The following is a 20,269-nucleotide window of genomic DNA, read 5'->3' on the forward strand; positions in this document are numbered from 1 at the left end:
CAGTTGGGGCTGGGGCAGGAATTCAGTGACCCTAAGTTCTCACTGCGTACTTGCATTGCTAAATAATTTGTCTGTCACCTTTGTAACACCATTAAAAGGCAGAGAAAATGGTCCTATGTTGTGGAAGGAGATAAAATTGAGTCTTTAAAGTTCAGGGGAAATTACTGATACTAGGAAAAATGTGATCGCAGCTTTGGTGAGGACAATGAGTAGAGGGTTAGGGAAGGCTGTTTTTTGACTTGTTATGATGGATACTAAGAGCTAGAGAGAGAAAAAGGAGGTTTCTCTAGATACAGTTTGAGCACTTTATAAGCTTGACAAGCTTAGTAATCCTAAGGTTGACACAGGGAGAAAACTGGTATTTATCGAAAACCTGCTTTGTCTCAGGAACTGCCCCAGGTCCTTAATCACATTTAATCCTCAACACATCTTTAAGATGAGAGGACCTCCTAGTGTCTCTACTTTCTAGGTGAAGGCAGTGAGGCTCAAAGGACTTAGGTAACTCCCAAAGTCACAGAGCCAGTGAATGGATGGAAGAGTCAGGATCCAAACCTTGTCCTTGCTCACTCCAGATTCTGTTCTCTAGGTAACTAACAACTAAGAAAGAATGAAAGTTAAGTGAGTTGAAAAGAAACTAAATTGTCCTTAAAAATGGCAGAGGCAGGGTAGATGTTAAATATCTTAAAAACCGTCTGGAAAATACAATTACCTAAAAGAAAATATTTGTCTAAATATGTGTAAGGGCTGAGGACTAAGCAAGTGGGCACTAAGTAGGACAGGAAGCCCAGTCTTCTTGAAGAAAGAGACTAAAGATGAGCAAGCTGATGCTCTTGAGAGGTTACAATACAAGGTCACTCAGCTGACATGTTATAGACTTGAGACAAGGAGGGGCCACTCCCAGGTGATGCGTGAGATCATTTCCGAGAGGATGGACAAGAGAGGAGCCCTTTACAGTGTCCTTCATGGAATACCAGAATGAATCTCATATTTCCTATATTTTCTTTAGGGTCTGTGATGATCTGATTAAAGAGGAAAAGAATGAGAAGGACGAGTTGCTTGAAGAGTGCGTCATTGATCCCTCTCTCCGAGAACGTCTTTCCATTCTCTCCCGCACCTTTGAGAATCAGAGAAATCTGGTTCAGACCGACAGCATGCTCTTCTTGGATACCATTTTCACTATTGAGCCCCTGGTGAGCACATAAATAAAACCTGATCATACAGTGGGAATACAAGTGGGAATGCAAGGCTTATTTTGACAAGAGTACTTACTCTGAGACAGAGAGTGAGAGCATAAAGAATCTATCTGAAGAGCTTTATCATCATTGCACAACAATGATGATAAATTCATTAATTGATTCATAAATGAATTCATAAAATTCATAAATGAATTAATGATAATTAATTCATTAAACAATAAACTTTAATGGTAAGGGTGCTCATAGGTCACATTTAAAGGTCATACTTTCCATGCACCAACCACTGTGTTAAACACTTCATATCATTACCCAATTTACCTCATTTGTGTATATGTTATCTTAAAACAACCTTATAAACTAGAATCAGTTCCCTATTCTACAGCTGAGAAACTTAAGACTTAGAGAAATTTGACAAACTTGCTCAAGGCCAAATAGTGTCAGTAGTGAGAAATTTATCCCTGATTAGCCTGACTCTCACCCTCTTCCCTATTGGCATTTGGGGCTGGATAATTCTATGTTCCGTACATTGTAGGATGTTTAGTAGCATCCCTGAGCTTTACCTACCAGATGCTGATTGTGACAACCAAAACTATCTCTGCACATTGCCAGTAGCCCCTGGGGAGCAGATTTGCTGGGGTTGAGAACTGCTTTGTCCTTAGTTCACTTACTGACTGCATTTTCTGTGTAAGGCACTGTGTGTGTATTAGGTTTTGATGAACAAAATAGACGTAGTCCTTGACCTCACTGTCTGTCTAGTGAGAGCTGAGCCAGACTTAGAACAGAGTGTCTGATTCCATAGACCAAACTCTTGATCACTCTGCCCTATTGCCTCAGAAGTGAAAGTAGCTAGCATCTTCTCTGTTTACTATGTGCTAGGCACTGTGCATTCCTTACACTCAGCAAGTGTAGAGTGAAATGCTGGAAAAGATAGCAACAGGAGTTGAGAAAGATGCTGGGTTGTTACTTTTCAAACCAGTTGGAGGGAAGATACAGGTACAAGGGTGCATTAGAATATAAGGTCACTTCTGGCAAATGCCACTGATTTGTGTAGACATATTTTCCTTATGTCTGCACTTCAAAATTCTTATTAAGAATACAGCATTGAAAGGGGATTCCATGGCTAAGTAAGTTTCAGAAACATAGAGTTCAATATTGTTTGAAAGGTTTCTTAGCTGTAAGACTTCTAAAAGTCTTTGATATGATAAACATGCATTGTAAATCTCCACGTGGGTGTCTTCCCCTTGGAAATGTCCTTTGAAACATTGTTTTGTGGATGCTGCTGTGTGGATCACTGGTGAAGATAGTCAGCACATTAGTTCAGAGGCTAAGGTGATTATCAGAGGCTAAGAAACTAGACAAGGCTTCTTGAGAGCCAAGACTGGAACTGGGTCTTGCAGGATGATCCTTGTGAAAAATAAAATTGGGGATGTGAATGGCATGGCTCATTCAAGGCTCCATGAGTGGATCATCTTGTTTGAAGTAAAGAGTTCATAGAGGGGAAGAGCCAAGATGGCAGTGTGAGTAGGGCAGCGGAAATCTCCTCCCAAAACCATATATACTTTTGAAAATACAACAAATACAACTACACTTAACAAAGAGACCAGAAGATACAGTACAACAGCCAGGCTACATCTACATCTGTGAGAACTCAGCATCTCACAAAGGGGTAAGATACAAGCTGTGACCTGGCAGGACCCAAGCACTCCCCTGACCCCAGCTCACCAGCAGGAGGAAAGTAGTTGGAGAGGGGAGGGAGAGGAAGCACAGGACTGCTAAATACCCAGCCCTAGTAATCTGCACTGGGAGCACAGACACACATTGCATGGTGTGCTGGGCATTAGATAAACGGAAAAGTAAAATCTGCAAGTGGGTCCCCATAGCCGGCTCCCCTGGGACAAAAGAAAAGTGGGTGCTTTTTTAAAGTCTTAAAGGGACAGGGGCTTCACAGCTGGATGGAATCATCTCAGCACACTCAGCCCAGCAGGCTGAGATTCCTGAGGAACTTCAGGCACCCCAACCCCCTGGGTGACAGTGCAGCTCTGAAGCCCCTCACGGTGATAAGCAGCCTGCCAGTTGCTCCCCCAGCCAGCACTGCCCCACCACAGCAGCCGAGAAGCCAGAGTGCATCCCCACCCACAGCAGCCGCCCAGAGTCTCCTCCCTGTGTGCAGCTGCCCAGGCCAGACCCAGAGGTGGCCGCCAGTGCGCAGCTGCCCGGTGCAGACAGAGGAAGCCAGGACAAGGCACGAAGGGGTGCTGTTCTCGCAGAAGAGCACAGTCGGCACACCTGCCACCCCCCGCAGGGCTCTGGGCTACCCTGAGGGCTGCCCCATGCACGGCAGCTCAGGGGATTAACCTGGAGGCTGCTCCCAGTGTGTGGGTAACCTACTGAAGCAGCGGAGAAGGGCAAGGTGACCAGTAAGCAGGAAGGGGCTTTGTTCTCCCAGCTGACACACACACTACCTGCCTACAGCTACCTCTATCGCCATGAAAAGGCAGAAGAATTCGGTCCAGTCCAGAATCACCCAGACAACCCCCAAGAGAGGGCCTGGGGAGATAGATATAACCAATCTTCCTGAAAAAGAATTCAAAATAAAGGTCATAACCATGCTGATGGACCTGCAGAGAAACATGCAAGAGCTAAGGGATGAAGTCAGGAGGGAGATAACAGAAACGAAACTATCTCTGTAAGGACTTAGGAGCAGACTGGATGAGGTGTAAAAGACTGTTAATGGAATAGAAATCGGAGAACAGGAATATAGAGAAGCTGAGGCAGAGAGAGATAAAAGGATCTCCAGGAATGAAAGAATATTAAGAGAACTGTGTGACCAATCCAAATGGAATAATATTCACATTATAGGGGTACCAGAAGAAGAAGCAGAGAGAAAAAGGGATAGAAAGTGTCTTTGAAGAAGTAATTGCTGAAAACTTCCCCAAACTGGGGGAGGAAATAGTCTCTCAGACCATGGAAGCCCACAGATCTCCCAACACAAGGGACCCAAGGAGGACAACACCAAGACATATAATAATTAAAATGGCAAAGATCAAAGACAAGGACAGAATATTAAAAGCAGCCAGAGAGAGAAAAAGGTCACCTACAACGGAAGACCCATCAGGCTATCATCAGATTTCTCAACAGAAACCTTACAGGCCAGAAGAGAATGGCATGATATATTTAATGCAATGAAACAGAAGGGCCTTGAACCAAGAATACTGTATCCAGCATGATTATCATTTAAATATGAAGGAGGGATTAAACAATTCCCAGACAAGCAAAACTTGGGGGAATTCGCATCCCACAAACCACCTCTACAGGGTATTTTAAAGGGACTGCTCTAGATGGGAGCACTCCTAAGGCTAAATAGATGTTTCCAGAGAAAATAAAATCACACCAAAGAAAGCAGACCAACCAAATACTAACTAAAGGCAAAAAATAAAATCAGCTATTCACAAAAGCAGTCAAAGGAAACACAAAAGAGTACAGAATAAAACATCTAACGTATAAAGAATGGAGGAGGAGGAATAAGAAGGGAGAGAAATAATCATCACACTCTTTATAATAGCTTAATAAGCAAGTTATTTTAGATGGTTAGATAGTAAAGAAGCTACCCTTGAACCTTTGGTAACCACGAATCTAAAGTCTGCAATGGCAATAAGTACATATCTTTCAATAATCACCCCTAAATGTAAATGGACTGAATGCACCAATCAAAACACACGGAGTAACAGAATGGATAAAAAAGCAAGAGACTCACCTCAAACCCAAAAACATACACAGACTAAAAGTGAAGGGGTGAAAAAAGATATTTCAGGCAAACAACAGTGAGAAAAAAGCAGGTGTTGCAGTACTTATATCAGACAAAACAGACTTCAAAACAAAGAAAGTAACAAGAGATAGAGAAGGACATTACATAATGATAAAGGGCTCAGTCCAACAAGAGGATATAACCATTATAAATATATATATGCAGCTGATACAGGAGCACCAGCATATGTGAAACAAATACTAACAGAATTATTGGAGGAAATACAATGCAATGCATTTGTTCTAGGAGACTTCAACACACCACTCACTCCAAAGGACAGATCCATCAGACAGAAAATAAGTAAGGACACAGAGGCACTGAACAACACACTAGAACAGATGGACCTAACAGACATCTACAGAACTCTACACCCAGAAGCAGCAGGATACATATTCTTCTCAAGTGCACATGGAACATTTTCCAGAACAGACCACATATTAGGCCACAAAAAGAGCCTCAGTAAATTCAATAAGATTGAAATTCTACCAACCAACTTCTCAGACCACAAAGGTATAAAACTAGAAATAAATTGTACAAAGAAAACAGAAAGGCTCACAAACACCTGGAGGCTTAACAACATGCTCCTAAATAAACAATGGATCAACGACCAAATTAAAATAGAGATCAAGCAATATATGAAGACAAATGACAACAACAACACAAAACCCCAACTTAACTTCTGTGGGATGCTGCGAAGGCAGTTCTAAGACAAAAGTATATAGCAATCCAGGCCTATTTAAAGAAGGAAGAACAATCCCAAATGAATAGTCTAAAGTCACAATTATTGAGATTGGAAAAAGAAGAACAAATGAGGCCCAAAGACAGCAGAATGACGGACATAATAAAAATCAGAAAATAAATAAATAAAATTGAGAAGAACAAAACAATAGAAAAAATCAGTGGAACCAAGAGCTGGTTCTTTGAGAAAACAAACAAAATAGATAAGCCCCTAGCCAGACTTATTAAAAGAAAAAGAGAATCAATACACATCAACAGAATCAGAAATGAGAAAGGAAAAATCACAACGGACCCCACAGAAATACAAAGAATTATTAGAGAATACTATGAGAATCTATATGCTAACAAGCTGGAAAACCTAGAAGAAATGGACAACTTCCTAGAAAAATACCACCTTCCAAGAATGACCAAGGAAGAAACACAAAATCTAAACAGACCAATTACCAGCAACAAAAGTGAATTGGTAATCAAAAAACTACCCAGGAACAAAACCCCCAGGCCAGATGGATTCACCACTGAATTTTATCAGACATACAGAGAACACATAATACCCATTCTCCATAAAGTTTTCCACAAAATAGAAGAGGAGGGAATTTTTCCAAACTCATTCTATGAAGCCAGCATCACTCTAATGCCAAAACCAGGCAAAGATCCCACCAAAAAAGAAAATTACAGACCAATATCCCTGATGAACATAGATGCAAAAATACTCAACAAAATATTAGCAAACCAAATTCAAAAATATATCAAGAGGATCATACACCATGATCAAGTGGGATTCATCTCAGGGATGCAAGGATGGTACAACATTCAAAAATCCATCAACATCATCTACCACATCAACAAAAAGAAGGAAAAAAATCACATGATCATCTCCATAGATGCTGAAAAAGCATTCAACAAAATTCAACATCCATTCATGATAAAAACTCTCAACAAAATGGGTATAGAGGGCAAGTACCTCAACATAATAAAGGCTATATATGACAAACCCACAGCCAACATCATACTTAACAGTGAGAAGCTGAAAGCTTTTCCTCTAAGATTGGGAACAAGACAGGGATGCCCACTCTCCCCACTGTTATTCAACATATTACTGGAGATCCTAGCCATGTCAATTAGACAAAACAAAGAAATACAAGGCATCCAGATTGGTAAAGAAGAAATCAATTTGTCACTATTTGCAGATGACATGATATTGTACATAAAAAACTGTAAAGACTCCACTCCAAAACTACTAGAACTAATATTGGAATTCAGCAAAGTTGCAGGATACAAAATTAATACACAGAAATCTGTTGCTTTCCTATACTAACAATGAACTAGCAGAAAGAGAAATCAGGAAAACAATTCCATTTACAATTGCATCATAAAGAATAAAATACCTAGGAATAAACCTAACCAAGGAAGTGAAAGATCTATACCCTGAAAATTACAAGACACTCCTAAGAGAAATTAAAGAGGACACTAACAAATGGAAACTCATCCCATGCTCTTGGCTAGGAAGAATTAATATTGTCAAAATGGCCATCCTGCCTAAAGCAATCTACAGATTCAATGCAATCCCTATCAAAATACCAACAGCATTCTTCAACAAACTGGAACAAATAGTTTTAAAATTCATATGGAACCACAAAAGACCCCAAATAGCCAAAGCAATCCTGAGAAGGAAGAATAAAGCAGGGGGATCTCGCTTCCCAACTTCAAGCTCTACTACAAAGCCACACTAATCAAGACAAATTGGTACTGGCACAAGAACAGAGCCACAGACCAGTGGAACAGAACAGAGACTCCAAACATTAACCCAACCCAAACATATATAGTCAATTAATATATGATAAAGGAGCCATGGACATACAGTGGGGAAATGACAGCCTCTACAACAGCTGGTGTTGGCAAAACTGGACAGCTACATGCAAGAGAATGAAACTGGATCATTGTCTAACCCCATACACAAAAGTAAATTCGAAATGGATCAAAGACCTGAATGTAAGTCATGAAACCATAAAACTCTTAGAAAAAAACATGAGCAAAAATCTCTTGGACATAAACATGAGCAACTTCTTCATGAACATATCTCCCTGGGCAAGGGAAACAAAAGCACAAATGAATAAGTGTGACTATATCAAGCCGAAAACCTTCTGTTCAGCAAAGGATACCACCAATAGAACAAAAAGGCATCCTACAGTACGGGAGAATATATTCATAAATGACATATCTGATAAGGGGTTGACATCCAAAATAATATAAAGAGCTCACACACCTCAACAAACAAAAAGCAAACAATCCAATTCAAAAATGGGCACAGGATCTGAACAGACAGTTCTCCAGAGAAGAAATTCAGATGGCCAACAGACACATGAAAAGATGCTCCACATCGCTAATCATTAGAGAAATGCAAATTAAAATGAGATATTACCTCATACCAGTAAGGACTGCCACCATCCGAAAGACAAACAACAACAAATGTTGGTGAGGTTGTGGAGAAAATGGGAACCCTCCTACACTGCTGGTGGGAATGTAAATTAGTTCAACCATTGTTGAAAGTATGGAGGTTCCTCAAAAAACTCAAAATTGAAATACGATTTGACCCAGGAATTCCACTCCTAGGAATTTATCCTAAGAATGCAGCAGCCCAGTTTGAAAAAGACAGATGCACCCCTATGTTTATCGCAGCACTATTTACAATAGCCAAGAGATGGAAGCAACCTAAGTGTCCATCAGTAGATGAATGGGTAAAGAAGATGTGGTACATATACACAATGGAATATTATTCAGCCATAAGAAGAAAACAAATCCTACCATTTGCAACAACATGGATGGAACTAGAGGGTATTATGCTCAGTGAAATAAGCCAGGTGGAAAAAAGACAAGTATCAAATGATTTCATTCATATGTGGAATATAAGAACAAAGGAAAAAATTGAAGGAGCGAAACAGCAGCAGACTCACAGAAGCCAAGAATGAACTAACAGTTACCAAAGGGAAAAGGACTGGGGAGGATGGGTGGGAAGGGATGGATAAGGGGGAAAAATGGTTGGGGGGCGTTACTATTAGCAGACATAATATAGGAGGGGGGCAGGGGGAGGATTGTAAAACACAGAGAAGACAAGTAGTGATTCTATAACATCTTACTATGCTGATGGACAGTGACTGTAATGGGGTATGTGGGGGGGGGACTTGGTGATTGGGGGGAGTCTAATAAGCATAATGTTCCTCATGTAATTGTAGATTAATGATACCAAAATAAATTTTTTAAAAAAAGAGTTCACAGAGAAAAATAAGGTTGTAGATGTAGTTTGAGGCTGAATCTTCTCTCCCATTAGCAAATTGTCCAGTGCTCTGTTCAGCAAAGGGAGCTTCAGATGTGATCAGTAAGACTAGCAAAATGTTAAATCAAGGTGAACATGCAGTTTTGGCAGGACAGGTCAGGTACATGTGAAAATAAGTCAAGTCCAACAGTGTTGAAAAGGTCAGGAAGGCATTACAAGTGTAAGTAAGCAAGTGGCTGAGGTGTCAGTCATGGCAATCTTGGACATGCTGGCAAGGTCAGGTGTTGACAGGGCAAGATTCTTCCCCGGTGGTACTGGAGATCCAGGCTGATGACTACTGTCCTGATTCTCACCGTCTTCTGGGAGTGGATGGCTCTGGAAATGGCAAATACCGGTGGTCAGGAGGAGGTGGGAGGCCCACAGGTGAGTCTTTCCGGTTCAGAAATAGAAAGCCTAGGGCTTCCTCAAATTTTCTTCCCCTTATACTCTCTTCCATAACCCAAAGCTTCTTGACGGAGATGTGTGTGTGTTAAAATATAGCATTTAGTCTGATTACTTTTATATTCTAGATAGGAACTGAACTGGGCATTCTTATCACAAGGCATCTTTTCATCATTAGGAAGAAAAACATTTTTAAAAATAGCAATACATAGAAATGGGACCTTTAAACAAACACAATTAATTTTGTTTATATTGTATGAAAAAAATTAACAGAAACAGGAAGGAGATAATATTCACTTAGAGTATAGGTGGTGGTTATGGAATCTGTAATGATTTCATCTTTTCTGTACCGTTTCATGTTTACTTCTAATGATAGTATTTATTAGCTAATTCCTGACAATTTTTATAAAATGGAAAGGAAGGCATGAAATGTTCCTAGTACCTTCCTAAAGTCATACTAGTTAAAACAGCAGACCTCAGTGTCTGTTGCAATGAATTATTTATTGATATTAAATCTCCTTTTTTTCCCTAAAGATCCTGATAGTTTTATAGAAATACAGTTCTTGTGAGTATAATATAATCTTACCTTGTAAATTAGTTTTTGAAGGTATTTGATGGGAAAATTCTGCCATTTCATTAGTTTCTTGACCCAAAAGTGAACTATGGGCTTTTCTACTGTTGAGATTTTGGTTTTCTGATACAGGTAAATAAATGCTGCAGTAGTCTTGGATGACAGAGTTGGGAAAGGATTTATAGTGATGAGATCTGAACTGAATTTTGGAGAAAGGGTAAAATCTAATTAAGTGAAGAGGGAGAAGAAGAATGTCTCCAGTTGGAGAAATTATAAAAATAAAGAGAAACTATAGGTTCCTGGCATATTAAATAACAATGAATAGACCAGTTTTAATAGAGCAGGCAAGTCATAGAAAATAGAAGAAATAAGATTGGAAAGGAGAGTGGAAAAAATCTGGATTGCCTGGCCAGCCTGTTGCACTGCAGTGTACAGGCTGTTGTTGCCCACACTGTGTTCCTGCAAACCTGGATCTGAGGGGTAGTAATACGTGTTCCTTGCAAAAAGAAAGTTTTGTGGTCAAATAAGTTTGGGAAAGACTGGCCCAAGAGAAGCTGCTTCTCCAAGTGGTAGAAGGCAAGCAGAATTCCCTATGACCACAGACCCCTGCTCCTACATTGCAAACTGAGGGTGTCTGAGACTCACTGTAGAGCTCAGAGCATATGCATGATGTGTTCAAGGCGTTTTAGAAATATTATCCTAGTAGCCCTGTGTGGATCAAATTGGAGGAGGGTGGAAAGAGGTTGAGAGGGAGGTGCAGCTCAGGCAGGGGAACGCGCTAGTGCAGAAGGAGTCAGGGAGACTGAACATCTGTGCAGGCAAGTTCAGGTTGACTTGTGAGGGTGACGCTGACCTGGATGGTCAGCCTGGTGATGGTGGAAAGCAAATGAAATGGCGTGTGTGAGATGTTCAGAAGAAAGACAGGTCATGACGCTGAGATGTGGTGAGGCATCACGTGTCTCCTTATATCTGAACTAGAGTGGCTGGGAGAACTATGTGACTTTAGTAAAAATTAGCAAATCAGGAGTCCTGGGTTTAACTCCTAACTTTGCTGATAGCAAATGTGACCTTAAACAGGCCATTTGATCTTTCTTGGCTTCACAAAATAAGGATATTCTGTATGCAAAGTAAGGATTTGGGGGTAGGACACTTTGATCCTTTTCAATTAAAAAGTTTTGATTCTCCAATTTAGGAAAAGACTCAGAGCTCCAAGTTCAGAGTGTCTCATACTCCTCAGTGCCCAGGCCTACCACAGTGCCAATGGAGGAAGGGAAGAAGGGAGGAAGGGAGAAAGAAATGGAAATCAGTTAATGGTGATGGTTTTTGTTGCAAACATGTTGAATTTGAGATAGCAATAGACATCCAAAAAGTTTTGAAAATGCAGTAAATCCTAAATTTGGGGGAAGGCAATCAGGAATGGAGGCAAAAATTGTGAGCATCCCATAGAGGTCTTCATTTGAGGCATGAAAAGCAGATGGAAGTTCTAAGAGCAGGGTGAAGAAGGAAAACCGCAAAAGATACAGGACAGCCCCCAAGACGCTCACCTTTAGAGACCCTGCAAAGAGAGGCGAGGCTGGGTATTCCCAGAGCAGGTTGGCGGCGAGGAGAACCAGCCAGCTGAGAGCTCATCTGCCGATCTTACATGTCTTTCTACCCTCTTATGGTTGATTCATCACCGTTTTCTACGGCAGGTCTCTTTTGAATCTTGCCCGTGTATCAGATCGGTTATGCCAAATGGCCACCATTTAATTTCTTACAGCTGGGCTAAGCAGCAGCAATTAGTTTTTTATTATGGTGTGATTCCTTTTAATTAGCATCTCGATGTTAGTTGAGTTCGCAGTAGAAGCAGAGATTAAAACCACAGAGTCACCTACGGATCTAAAAATTGATCTCTAATTGATATCCTGTTTATAAAAAAAAAATCGAAAGGTTGATTCGGGGCCTTAGAGAGCATCTTGCTTTCTGATGGGCTCTTCAGCCTGTGTCTTCAGAGGAAGGGCATTATCTTCAAAAGAGGTAAACTTAAAAAGGAGAAAAGCTTGTTAACTTAGGGTCTGAAAGGAAATAAACAATATGCTTATTTTCTCAGATCTTAGTTCTTCAATTGCACCAGCTAAAACCAAGGTTAGTTTTAGCCCCTACTGAGTTTTCTGCATATTGAGTGTTTTATGGGAGCACTGTTCCCATTCTGGAGGCTCTGTCAATTTAGAGCAAGTAGATTCAAGATCCAGAGATGAGTCACTGTCCCTGAAATGCCCAGAGGTGGTGATGGGTTTGAACTCAATCAATCAAATTTTATTAATATGAGAAATAGTTTAACTCAGTGCTGAAGAATGATTGACCACCGTTCTAGACCTGCAAGTTCTTACTCTGTCTACCTTCTGTTTACCACTTGGCCATTGGTTAGTTCCATTGTCCTGGCTCACTTTCTTCTCATCGTGCTCATTACATAATGTTGCCATAAGGTCTGTCCAAACCTAGAGGAGTTATGCTGGGTGTCTTGGGTACTGATATGGTTGCAGAATACAGAGGAGGGAATTTTGAGAGAACTCAGAGGTGTTCCCTGGTGGAGAAAGGCGCTAGGCAAGGGCCCAGAGTGATCACAGGGAGAAGGCAGTCCTGGGCAGACACAGCTCAGAGGTCTGGAAGGAATTTTTTTTAGCTTTACTTGGTAATTTATTGATATTTCAATAGTAACTGTAATTGTTATTCTAGTCATTAAAATGTGCTGTATTACTATTGTTTATGTCAAGTTCCTCATGTCAATTATTTTGATAATGTCTTAGAATATTAATGCAACTGGCCTAAATTTTTCCATCAACTCCTTACCTAGGGAAGGTACTGGGTTCTGTAGAATATTGATCATTTCTCAAGCCACTTGCTTCAATCTAGTTTTTTTCCACTTTGGAAACCATTGCAAAATTGAGTCATTATGCATGTTTTGTGCCTTCCAGAGAAGCAAGTGGAATCGACCACTTTCAGAAATATAATATCCTATTTTACTAGATGGACTCTGGCTGCTTAGAATTTTGACAGTCTCATTCTGTTATATCCTCTGCTTATGTCTCTTGGGTACCCTGATTGAGAGAGATTCAAAGACAAAAGCCACAATTCTGAGAACTGAGAGGCAGAAGTATATCACAGGGCAAAAAGAGAGAATTAAGCTTTCGATTTCCATGGTCGTCTGGGAGTCCTCTGAGAAATCACAGCACAGATGTGCCGGCCTTGTTTCTGATCTCTGGTACTGCTGGCCCAGGTCACGCTTTTAAGATGCAGCAGTTCCTGAATGTTGAACACTTGATGTTTTCTCAAAAAGAAAGGTCTGGGAATTTAAAGGTTTTTGTCCAAACTGGTCCTAATTGATTGGCTGACATTAGTGAGCAGGGAAAACATTTCTGCTTCTGATCGCAAGTGTCTTTTCTATCAAAGAAAACTTCGTCCAGTTTCCCTAGGGAAGCTTTAACCTAACTTAACTAAGCCTTGAAAAGGGAGAGAAACTTGATAATGTCTTTATTACAATGTAAGTAATAGTAAACCATGCTCTGTCGTCACCTAAGCCTACAGAAAACATGCTGTTCAGCAATTCAGACTTTGAGAGCACAGCTCAAATTTACTTTACTTTATTTATCCCACATCTACACAGCACATAAACTCGGCAGAACCAGGTTGGGTGGAAGCCCAGATGGCTACCAAAGAGGAAAGGTCGAGCTTTTTACTGCAAACCCCTTCCACTTTTTGTACCATTATCCATGAGTCATGTTGCAAACATGCGGCAGCTGACTCCTTGGAAATGGACACCAGAAAGGAGGACAGGGATCTGCTGAGAGCCGACCGTCCTTGACAAGTCACAGCTCTTCCGTCAGTATGGTTTTCCCATTCTTAGGCCTCCGTTTATTATTGTTCATCCTTTCAGATCTTTGTGCTCAGGCAAACCTTTTCCAATTTTGCTGGCATATTCACTATTGGAGAACCAGTGTAGGTAGGTGGAGAGAGGCCTAGGGACATGGTAGAAACAGCAGGGTTCCTTGTGGCTCATTAAATAAGTGAACGCCCTTCCTTGCTGGAAGAGACACACATCTCTTCCCTCTAGAGAAAAGCACGAACATCACACACAACCACCTCAGCTCTATAAAACCCCAGTGGAATTTTCACTGTAAATGTGTTGGAATATCTTACCCAAGATAGAACATACCTTTTGTGAAACTGACTCTGACAGCTGGCCAAATCTTAGACTCCCTTCTCTTAGAAACTTTTCTGATTATTATTTAGAGAATCAAAACTTTACTGAATCCAGTTTTTCTTGTGGCAGGAGATATAATGGAGTAGAAAAATCTCTTTGCCTGTCATGTGTCAATGTGATCTTTTCTCTCAGTGATAATTAGGATAGTTTACCTTCAAAATCTTAGCTTCTGTTTTTTTTCCTCTTTCTCTTTGAGACAACTTCTGTTTGCCCCATGTGATGATAAAGACAGCCATGATTTCTCTTATTGATCTAGAAAGTTCTAGAAGAGCAAATGTGGGTAACGAAGCATATTACAGCTTTTCATCAGTGCTGTTTTTTTCTTATTGATTGATAGAAATTTGACTTTAAGAGATGTTTTTATTTTCCAAGAGAAAAATTTCCTTAAATACAAGATAGCTGAAATATTTGTTTATGTCAAGAACATGTCCATTTTGGAGGAATTCATCACACATTATAGCTGCTCTTGAAGTCATTATTCATTAACCTTGTTCTGACTAGACACTGGCTCAAACAGGGTGGCTTGGTAAAGATTTCTCCCAGTGCATTTCTCAAAAGCTGCAAATACTAGTGCTGACTTTGTCTTCCAAACAACTTCCTGTGAGTCACCTTCTCTGGTACTTGAACCTATACGTATTCAGGGTGTGCCCGTGTTTTTGCCAGACAGAAATACCCAGTTGTAAAGTGGGATCTTTTTAGGCAGATTGCCTATTTCTGGAGGTTATTCTCTCTGATCTTCTATGAAGTACTATACTGAGTTTTTGCTATAAATAAATAGAAATTCTTTAACTTTTATTTATTCCCAACTGAAAAATAAAAGTGTCCTACATGTTCCTAACTCCTTGACATGACCTAATATTGAAAGTATCCCTCTGTGAGAGGAAGCTGAATGACCAGACCTCTGTTTTCACAGATGCACACACAGCCCTCTTGGTGCACATTACCCGCTGCATGCCCAGAAGAGGGTTTTAGAATGGGATTTGTTCCTCGACGTATCTACCAGGGACATCTGCAGATGTCACAGGCACAACAGCTGCCACCAGGATAAGAGCACAGAGCCCGCAGGCCCGTTCGCTCAGGCGGAGCCCTGTGGACTCAGATTCCCTCACCAAGCAGCAGGGCTTCTCAGCGTCCAGGGAGCACCCTGTCAGACCCTCTCCTGGGCCACATCCCGACATCAGCACTCCCTCCCCCGCGGAAGTTCTGGTCACCTCTCTGAAGTGTGTCTTGCCATTATTTTCCAACCCACCAGTTCTGATAATCAGGCTTCTTTGCTGACAGGGTGATCAGGAGCGCTCCCGGTATAGAACTTAAGTGTGTTGCCTTGTATGCTTGTAGACCTGGGTTCTCTTGCTGGGATAATGCTTTTGAAAGTGGTCTGGCCCACCACAAGCCTTGACTATGCCCGCATGTACTGAGCTTATCTGATTTCCAGCGTCTCCTTTTTGGGGCCACTTGGTACCATTCTGGTGAGACTTCTCTAGCATAGCTGTGTCTGTTCTATATCCCCAAACAAAATAGAGTGTAAACCCCTGAGGGGGCTACATGTGTCTCTTAGGTTAGGAGGAAGCCTTGGTCTTCAGTTCTGAGATGGAGTATCCGCCGGTGCACCAGTGAACAGATGAGCCTTCCCTCCTGCCTGGCCTCACTGCCTGTTCCAGCCTTGAGTGTTCCTAGCACCCATGTCACTAAAACCCCCATAAATCAAAAGGGGCCAGGTACTTGCCATTTATCAAAAGAAACAGATACTTCAAGGTTTTCCAAAAACATGGGCACGCCCTGAATACATATAGGTTCAAGTACCAGAGAAGGTGACTCACAGGAGGTTGTTTAGAAGACAAAGTCAGCACTAGTATTTGCAGCTCTTGAGAAATGCATTGGGAGAAATCTTTATCAAGCCACCCTGTTTGAGCCAGTGTCTAGTCAGAACGAGGTTAATGAATAATGACTTCAAGAGCAGCTATAATGTGTGACATCCCTAAATAAGTGCAAGTTCTTAGAACTTCCCTATTTCCTGCATGATCTCAAAGGTCCCTGTCAGCTGTGAACATGTATGTCTTTTATGGTTGCAGTTGGGGAGAAAATGGCAGAAACAGGCTGCAAAGATGAACAGGCATTTGCCAAGAACTACACAGTGTGCAACCTGAGCAGATAGGACTGATTCAACACGTATGTTCAGCACCGACTCTGCACAGCCTCTGATTTAGGTGCTGAGGATAAAACAGTACCCACCCTCACGGAGCCACCCTTCTAGCCACAGCCCTGCGGTGTGAGCGCTCCCAGCACCCCCGTGACATCACAGCCCTCACTGCTGCTTCTTGGAGGCTCTGTGCCCTTCACAGTCCGAAGTCAGGGGACACTGTATAAACCATGACGAAGTCATAGCCTGAGAAATACACTGATCAGACTCTTCCCTTCAAATATAAACCCAAACTGGCTCTAGTTCTATATTTCTCCCTCGTGTTTGATGTCTGCATTTTAAATCATTTTGTTCTTCACTCATCTCCTTATTCTAGCACTATGTTCATTTCTAGCCAGACTGGAAATAGAATATGCATTGAAGAAACTGGGGCCTAATTACTTACTGAGTTGTCTTTCCTTAGATTTCTATTTAGCTGGTGGGATCATTTCTAGATTTTGGGGTGTTTTATCACTTAACCCCTATTTGGCCTTATTTAGAAAAACCCTAGGAAAACACATACTTCCTCCCTAATTTTTTCAATACTTTCATCTTAACCTATCCAAATAGCACAAAAATAACATCTATCATAGTAAAGTTATTGTCTGAGCTCTTACTACAAACTGAGCGTGGGGCAAAGCATTTGACCTGTGTGACTTGGTCAGACCTTAGAAATCCTTTGAGGTTGGTGCTATTAGCATCCCCTTTTACAGCTTTGGCTAGTTAATCAAGAGGCCCCGGATTACATGGTTTATACAGAAGTATCTTTCAAAGAATACCTCAAGAAGATTCTGATATGTGGCATGTTGCATTATAATTTCAAAACTCAGTTTCGTTATTACATTATTTGGGTGGTTTGAATTAAAGCAAGAAATATCACACTGGATTAGAACCAGGGTTTTATCTCGTCATTGTTCTGCTATTTTTCACAGAGTAAGAGTATTTACTTGTGCTGTTATTTCAAAGTTAGGAATGTGGTCCATGTTTCAAGTAAGTTAGCCCATCTGGATTTTATATGAATAAAGTATAGCACTTATCATGTATGTTATAAAATACCTACATACATATTTATCATTCCTCTTAAGATGTGAGCTCCATGCAGATGCAGATCACACCTTAATTCATCTCTGAAGCCTGGTGCTGGGCACACACTGGCATACAACGAGTGTTCATTGAATACACAAATGTTTTTAAATGCTCCAAACATCCTATTTTCCTTTTTCACTAATTATGTATTCATGGATTCTCTGAAATTATCTTGGAAGCCTATATCCAACTTATACCACCTCTTAGTAAGTAGCATAAATTTACTCTCTGTTGGGTAAAATGGTGCTTTCTTTTGTTCATTGTGAAAATATTTCCTTCAAATTTCCTGGAGTTATAATAACAGCATAAAAAGCAGTGCCTTCCCTTCATCACATTGTTTTTCATGGTTCCTTCATGTTTTTCAGGAAGGTGATGTCTGGCCCAACTCATCGGCTAAAATAACTGTGTACTTTAACCCCCTGGAAGCCAAGCTCTACCAACAGACAGTTTACTGTGACATTTCAGGTAAAGACTTGCTCTGTGTGGTAAACTCAGATTCCCAGGTACCCAGAGCATAAAGTGGGGTGCGTGAGTGTGTGTGTGTGTGTGTGTGTGTGTGTGTGTGTGTGTGCGCGCGCGCGCGCGTGTTCAGGCTATCAGCACTGTACATCCATAGAGGAATAATGGAGTCAAGCTATGAACTCACTTCTTTCTAAAACAGATCAGACTTTGAAGCACATTATCCTTGTGGTGCGGTGGGAGGATGGGAAACTATGGATCTGGGTTTCCCCTTGATTTTTAGAGAAGTATGAATATTACTTGAGAAAAATTTAATTTTTTGTTCTTTTTATAGTAGTTGGCTACTTCATTTTGCTCTTTTAAAATTTTATCCATATAATGCATGCCAAGGGAAGGAAGCTAGGCAGTGGGCTGGGCAGTGGCCGGAAGCCACAAGAAGGGCATGCAAGTAGGGAGGCAACCTGATGACATCAGGAGTTGGAATACAGATTGAAGAATTAGGCAAAAAAGTAAATATCTTGAGGATAACAAGAGGCAGTATTTTTCATCCTTGGAGGAGGGATATGCAAATAGGGAAAGGAGGAAGGCTAGGATATGCCCTTTGGCACTGGAATGGAAATGGAGTTATCATTATGAACTCATGGTTGTTGATATGCATCGATATAGAAATAAATATATGTGTAATATGTGTAAGCATGTGTATATGTTTGTGTACATACATGTACATATTTCCTAGCTATGTTCATAGAGAGATCCTGGCCACTTTGAAAGCCTAAAAGTACACCTGTAGCCAATACTTGGTTTCTAAATCCCACCCTCCACTAAGAGGGACCTTAGAGAATTGGCTGATTCCAGGACTGAGGCAGTTGAAAGAACAAGATAAGCCTGAATCATCCTTTTGTGCTGGGAAGTAAGGAAATGCTCAAAGAATGACAGGAATATGTTAAATGACACAGAAGCCAGCAAAGGGACTCCCAGTGACCAAATTTGGAGCAAGTTGAAAATCAAGATAAATAATGACACTAATAGGTTATAATCAGTTGAATACATAGGAATCTATGAATCCACTTAATAAGAACTTACCATTCGACACTCATAGTAAGAACCATTTCAGGTAAAAAGCATCAGTGGATCTTAAAACTAATGGGTGAAAGCAGGGTGTGGAACAGGATTTTATGTAGTCTCAAAATACCCTTTTCAGATATTAATTAGAAAGAGGAGACAACTAATTTTATAGTGAAAAGGCCTGGTAGATATTATCTTAGTTAATACCAGCAGTAACAGAGCAAATCAACCTCATGGACAACCCTCTAGGATGTAATGAGAACACAGCATATCTTCAATGATATTAGGGCAAAATACCTAATTGGATCCAAAATACCTTGGATCCTAATCATGAGGAGACATCAGACTAACCAAAATTGACAAAAAATTAAAAATTGCCAGCCTATAATCAGCAAAAACATAAAGTTCATGAAAGTCAAGAAAAGACTGGAGAACTGTTCCAGATTGAGGGAGACTGAAAGACATGACATCTGTGACATCTGACACATGACATCTTTGCTCTAAAGGAGATCATTGAGTAATGGATGCACAGACATACTTTGTACTACTCTGGAAACTTCTGTATTTTACAAATGACTCAGAATTTTTTTTTAAATGATGCCAGTAAATAAGTAAAACATGTACATAGATTATAAAGCTAAATAGTAGTCTATTTCTCCAGTATTATTTCCAAGACACACTTTTAGCTGTTTCTTGTGGTGGTAATTTTCCTTGCTAATTTTATACTCGTGTTTGTTATTTGTTGATTTATCAACTTCACAAATTATCTTTTAAGTCCTCAATATAAAAGATGAGGATTTAGTTCACTTATATTTCCTAATCCCCTTCCTGGCCTTATTGAATTATAACTTAAACACAGCGAAATTTACCCTTTTGTGTTATACAGTTCTGTGAACTTTGACAAACCTCAACAGTCATGTAACCACCACCAAAATAAAAATATAGAATATCTCCATCATCCCATAAACTTCCCTCATACCCCTCCAGCTCAACCCCTGGAAAACCAATTTTTAAAATTATATTTATTTTATTTTATCTTTTATTTATAGCCTTAAATAATATACTCAAAACTATATATTTTTGTCCCATCAGTCCTACAATATCTTTTGACATATAGCGTTATTGGGACCCCTAACCTGTCTACCACCATTCCACACTATTTCTTCCTCTCAACTTTTGTGAGTTGTTCTTTTATATTATCATGATTGATAACCAGTG

At 40.4% G+C, this 20,269-nt stretch overlaps 1 protein-coding gene across 1 annotated transcript in view; it reads left to right on the plus strand.

Moving 5' to 3' along the window:
• The window catches only part of HYDIN (HYDIN axonemal central pair apparatus protein), a 377,997-nt gene that overhangs the window by 149,154 nt on the left and 208,574 nt on the right, over positions 1–20,269 (plus strand). Inside the window, exons 11-12 of the mRNA XM_057493202.1 lie at positions 1,007–1,190; positions 17,893–17,992. Of these exons, the coding sequence (XP_057349185.1) occupies positions 1,007–1,190; positions 17,893–17,992 (284 nt within the window). The remainder of the gene's footprint in view (positions 1–1,006; positions 1,191–17,892; positions 17,993–20,269) is intronic.

This window comes from Manis pentadactyla, chromosome 15 (assembly GCF_030020395.1).
Source record: "Manis pentadactyla isolate mManPen7 chromosome 15, mManPen7.hap1, whole genome shotgun sequence".
Taxonomy (NCBI): domain Eukaryota; kingdom Metazoa; phylum Chordata; class Mammalia; order Pholidota; family Manidae; genus Manis; species Manis pentadactyla.